Source organism: Chanodichthys erythropterus, chromosome 16, assembly GCF_024489055.1.
Source record: "Chanodichthys erythropterus isolate Z2021 chromosome 16, ASM2448905v1, whole genome shotgun sequence".
NCBI classification, from domain to species: domain Eukaryota; kingdom Metazoa; phylum Chordata; class Actinopteri; order Cypriniformes; family Xenocyprididae; genus Chanodichthys; species Chanodichthys erythropterus.
Genome location: NC_090236.1, coordinates 18,309,322 through 18,315,131, shown reverse-complemented (window position 1 = coordinate 18,315,131; position 5,810 = coordinate 18,309,322). Strand labels below are relative to the sequence as shown.

General features: G+C 40.1%; 1 protein-coding gene across 1 annotated transcript; it reads right to left on the bottom strand.

Annotated features, from left to right (window-relative positions):
- Positions 1–3,945: 3,945 nt before the first annotated feature.
- Positions 3,946–4,831, bottom strand: LOC137003927 (uncharacterized). Its single transcript, XM_067364240.1, has 2 exons — positions 4,659–4,831; positions 3,946–4,562 (listed from the first exon to the last, which is right to left on the bottom strand). The coding sequence occupies exons 1-2, from the start codon at positions 4,764–4,766 to the stop codon at positions 3,948–3,950; spliced, it is 723 nt and encodes a 240-aa protein (XP_067220341.1). The 5' UTR covers positions 4,767–4,831; the 3' UTR covers positions 3,946–3,947.
- Positions 4,832–5,810: the final 979 nt, after the last annotated feature.

The window sequence follows — 5,810 nt, the reverse complement described above, 5'->3', positions numbered from 1 at the left end:
CTTTACAATAAGAGTCCATTTGTAAATTAAAGGTTAATAAAAGTATTGTTCATTGTTAATTTCGACATTTACATTTTTACATTTTAAAGTTCTCTCTTACATTAGTTATAATGCACTATGAATTAACATTAACAACGATCTATGTATAATTAATATATTAGTATTTTTTATATTTAAAAAATACAATAAATGTTTAGCCATTTTTTAATTCAAAGAAACAAAATGTAAGAAAGAGTTAAAACTGAACATAATCATGCTGCTCAAACTGTGTATAGAACAATTTTTAATTATATTTTTTGCTCCTTTTGTATTTTACATTTACTTGTACTTTTACTTTCAATACTTAAGTACGTTTAATATCAAAAAAATACTTTTCGTACTTAAGTACAAAAAATATCACATACTTTAAAACTTTTACTCAAGTAACATTCTAAACAGCAACTTTGACTTCTACCAAAGTCATTTTCTGGTAAGATAACTATACTTTTACTCAAGTATGGTTTTCGAGTACTTTATACACCATTGCCAATACCTGTCACTGAGAATACTTATTTCTGTGAATAAGTATGAAATAGATGTGTAGTTTGCATCAGTTCTAAGGTTTTCAAACATAGTTTTGAGTGGATTCGGATGGATCTTTGTGATCTCTCTTTGTTTCACCCATTGCTGCTAAGGTGCCTGTGGACCAATGAGAAGCCTTGTCCTTCCCAGGCTTGGTACAAGAGGTCTTCTTCTTACCCTCTAAGAGAGGTCTGGATGTTGTCCTTACATCTTTATCTGATGGCGTAGGACAGTTTGTTTGTGTTAGGCCACCAAGATCCAATCAAAATGTAGCAAACATTTGTCCGCTGTTACGGACAGAGAGGGGCCCGGCCATAAACTGGGCCCTAGAATGTGCTGTTCACTACACTAGATAATAATCTGAGATGTCATCACTCTGCTGCAGAATTTCAACGACATCAATATCGATTCCATGTGACAATATTAGATCTAAAGTATGATTACGACAATGAGTGGGTCCTGACACGTGTTGTCTAACACCAATAGAGTTTAGAATGTCTGTAAATGCACAATCCCAATGAGTCTTTTTTATAATCTACATGGATATTAAAATCACCAACAACAAGGACTTTATCTGCAGCTAGTACTAATTCTGATAGAAAATCTGCAATTTCTTTGATAAAGTCTGTATGGTGTCCTGGTGGCCTGTATACAGTAGCCAGCACAAATGTCAACTTACATAATGTTACGTATAGAGCACCATCACTTCGAAGGAATTATATTTGAAAGACTTCTGGCTGATACTGTAAATATTAAATTACAGCAACACCTCCCTCTTTGCCTTTCTGACGAGGATTGTGTCGATAATCACAACCTTGAGGACTAGACTCATTTAAAGTAATGTAATTGTCCGGTTTTAGCCAGGTTTCTGTCAAACACAACACATCTAGATTATTGTCTGTGATAATATCGTTTACAATAAGTGCTTTTGAAGAAAGTGATCTAATATTTAACAATCCAAGCTTTATCATTTGTTTATCATTATTATGAACATCAATTAAATTTTTACCATTGAATGAGTTTGGAAGTTTTTTGTTTTTACTAATTCGTGGTATAGACACAGTCTCTATGTGATAATATCTAGGTGTAAGAGTTTCTATGTGTTGGGATTTATCTGACTTCTGTAACGTGAGGCAGCTAGCAGACGGTCGGTTTAGCCAGTCTGTCTGCTTCCTGTCCTGGGCCCCAGTTTGTCATGTTTCAGCTCTAGGACTATGTGCCATATTACTAGAGAGAAGAGCAGCACCATCCCGGGACGGATGAATACCATCTCTTTTCAACAGGTCAGGTCTGCCCCAAAAACTTTTCCAATTGTCTATGAAACCTATATTATTCTGCGGACACCACTTAGACAGTTACAATAATGTGGCAGTCTCTCTACCATGGTAATCTGTTTACAGTATCACATGTAATGTAAAATGCCAACTGTGTCCCTTCTTCTGATGCATCTCTGATCAATCTGATGTTACACAGTCATTGACTGTTTCCTCTCCCTTGTACTCTATCCTGTTCTGTGTTCACAAATCTCTCTGTCACACACACACACACACACACACACACACACACACACACACACACACACACACACACACACACACACACACACACACACACACACACTTTGAACATAGTGGCTATCATCTAAGATAAATCCCTAATGTGAAAAGAATTCATCATTTGGTTATCCAAATCGGAAATTGCAAACAACTTCTATAGAAACTATGTTATGGTAGTAATTTAATGACAAATGTGAATGAATAGCCGCTTTTCCACTGTCGGGCCAGTGCGAGCCAGGGCTAATGACGTGCCGGGCAGGGCCAATAGCCTCGGTCCTCAAGCACCAAGGCCAAAATCAAGTTGTGTTTCCACAGTTGGGCCAGCACTACCTTAAAACCCACCCTTAGCATGCCTGCCAACACGATTGCTAAGACACTAAAACCCATTCTATAAACCAAATTCTCAAATGCCTAAACCAGTTTGTTTGAATAAATCACTCTCTGCAAAACCTTAAAGTTCAGGCAGTTAGACACTGTTTGCAAATCTCATGCACTCTTTTTGCAAAATTCTAAACACATTGTCACTCACTAAAACACATTTTGCACTGTGAAGCACAATTTCCAAACCCATTTATTCATTTCTCAAAACAAAGACACACTTCTCAAAACTATAAACAAGTTTCACTTGTTTTCATACACATTCCAATTTTCTTAATGATTTCTGCAAAACTCTACACAAAAATGCCCTTATTTTACAGTGGCTTAACCATGTTCTCATTCATAGAAACACATAGTATAATTAACTCAAGTGTCACTATGTAAACTCAAATAGCACACATTTATCCATCAGTAAACATTCAGTAACAAAAATAATGACACACCAATCAGAATCTCGGGATATCAGGATAATATAAACAGGAGCACAGGTGATTGTGCTTTAGAAATTGTATCCTATCCTTTAGAATCATCAGCAGGGTTTTATACTACTTACACAAACAATATAATTACAGTACACAGCAACAGTACTTTATATGTGGGAAATTTCACTATTCTGTGTCCAGTAAACTGTAGCACATGTACACCCTCAAATTCATGATTGTCAATGAAAGTCTTTTGTCAGAAGACCAAGAAACAGCTATATACTGTAATGAAATTTGGCCAAGGGTGCAGAGGATGGCATTTATGTATTACTGTAATTGACAGTATACTGTACTGTGTTATAACAGTCAATATTTAGTTCTTCGGTTTTTGAACTTTTCTTCTCGTAAGATGAACTACTTCATCTACTTGAATCTACTGTAAGATCACTTTACAGTTTTTTCCAATTGCTAACACACAATTTTTCAAACTAGTCTGGTTTTATCAAAACACTTAACACAATTCACAAAACCACACCCAAACTGCAAAATACCTCATATATCCTGCAAAATGAAGCACTGCAACCGAAACTACACAGAGCATTATCAAAATCAAACTTTTGCATGAAATGGCACACACTTCATTCATATTACCAGATTTTTGCCTAACCACCTACACACTGTTGGGCATAATGAAAAGCACACCCATCTTTAGTATGCTTTGCCATAATACTAAAATATGTATCAGATTGTTCACATGCACAGAAATATTTGCAGATACACACACATGCTGTTGCAACATTTTTATTTTTTTTTCCTTCACTACAGTAAACAAGTCAGTACAACATAAGCACAGCAGATATATTTACATGGGACTGAACAAAAATATTCTTACAAAAAAAGTAAACTGAAAAAGAAAATTTCTGAAAAAAAATATATTACAGTAAAAAAAAAACAACAAAAAAAAGGCAAGAAAAATAATTAGGCAGCATCTTGCCGCACAGCCGGGTCTGGCCACAACGCCTCGTCAACATCACAGGCAATATCTTCCCTTGCCAGACAGAGGGAAGAAGCGCCTTGAGTGCCTTATCCATCCCTGAATTGCACCCACATCAATCTCATCACATGCCTCTTCCATGGCCTGCACAAGAGGCATGCGCACAAAGGGCTGCCGGTCGTATACCTTCCACCGCCATGCCGAAAAGAATTCTTCTATGGGGTTCAGAAATGGGGAGTATGGTGGGAGGTATTGCACGAGAAATGTTGGGTGGTCAGCAAACCAGTTTTGGACTGGGGCTGCACGATGAAAGCTCACGTTGTCCCATACTACAACGTACCGGTTTCTTTGATGGTCTGCATCATTCATACGCTCTGGTGGTATGAGAATGTTGTGAAGTCTGTCCAGAAATGTGAGAATATGGGCTGTGTTGTATGGTCCAAGTTTGGCATGACGGTGGAGGACACCATGCATATTGGAGATGGCAGCGCACATTGTGATGTTCCCACCACGTTGGCCAGGAACATCTATAATGGCTCTGTGGCCAATGAGGTTTCTCCCTCTTCTTCTGGTCTTTGCTAGGTTGAACCCAGCCTCATCTATAAAGATGAACTCATGTGGGATTGCATGAGCATCCATTTCCAGTACTCCCTGAAAACAAAGAACAAAAATCACTCAATATGGTGTTATCCAGTACACTGGGAAACAATGTTGTGTGTAGTGTACTGCAGTCAATATAGTACTTACATCCACATATGCTCGTCTGAACTCTTTGTTTCTTTGAGAGTTTCTCTCAAACGGCACCTTATAAAGTGGTTTCATTCTGATTTGGTTTCGCTTGAGAATGCGAGCCATTGTGGACAGACTAACTCGTTGAATGTTGTTGAATAAGGTGTTGTCTTGGATGATGTGGCTTTGAATTTCTCGTAATCTGATTTCATTATTTTCCAAAACGTCTCGGTTACGTATGTAACCCTCGTTCCCTGAAGGAGGGAACGGAGACGTACGTCAGTAGTGACCGACGAATTGGGATATCGCTAGAGAGCCCCTATCAGCTTCGAGAGAACTAAAACAAGCCAATGGAATTGGCGTGCGATATTTGCATAATGCGCACCTCCCCTAACAGGTGGATATAAAAAGGGGGGCAGATGCAATCGCACTCTGTTTTTCGCTGAGGAGACAACCGGTGTCCGCACTGCAGCGAGGGTACAGAAACTGTGGCGACGGGACGTACGTCTCCGTTCCCTCCTTCAGGGAACGAGGGTTACATACGTAACCGAGACGTTCCCCTTTCAGTCGGTCACGTTCGACGTACGTCAGTAGTGACCGACGAATTGGGATCCCAACTAAAACGCCACAGTTACGAAACCCCTTCCAGTGCCCAGCGCAGGCTCTAGCCGCCCGTCGCACCAAGGGGACGGAGAAGGGGGCGAGCTTACGCCGGGAAGTCTACTGCTGTTCCGATATACCCACTAAGTAAACTAGACTACACTGGGGAAGCGAACCCGTAAGGAACGCTGCGGAACCACTACCTACCCAGAGGGGAAGGAATTTACATGGAAAACATATGGACTGGCCCGCAGGGCAGAACGCATATGAGTCCCTGGGATGGCTCCACCTGAGTAGGGGGAGACTCATCTGACAGGAGAAAGCAGAAGCTCTGCTAAGGGAAAGACACGGGCTCACCGTAGGGAGTAACCGTGGACAATACACATATGGAATCACTCACGTAGAGGGATTGCAACATATGGAACCCAACCAACAGACAACATCGAAGATGGATGTTGGTCTGGCATCAGACACTCCGCAATGCCCGAGCCGAAGGTGGAGGTGGAGGAACTCGACAGGGTTCACCGAACGGGGAACACGACTGGAGTCAACAGATGCACATATCCTGCC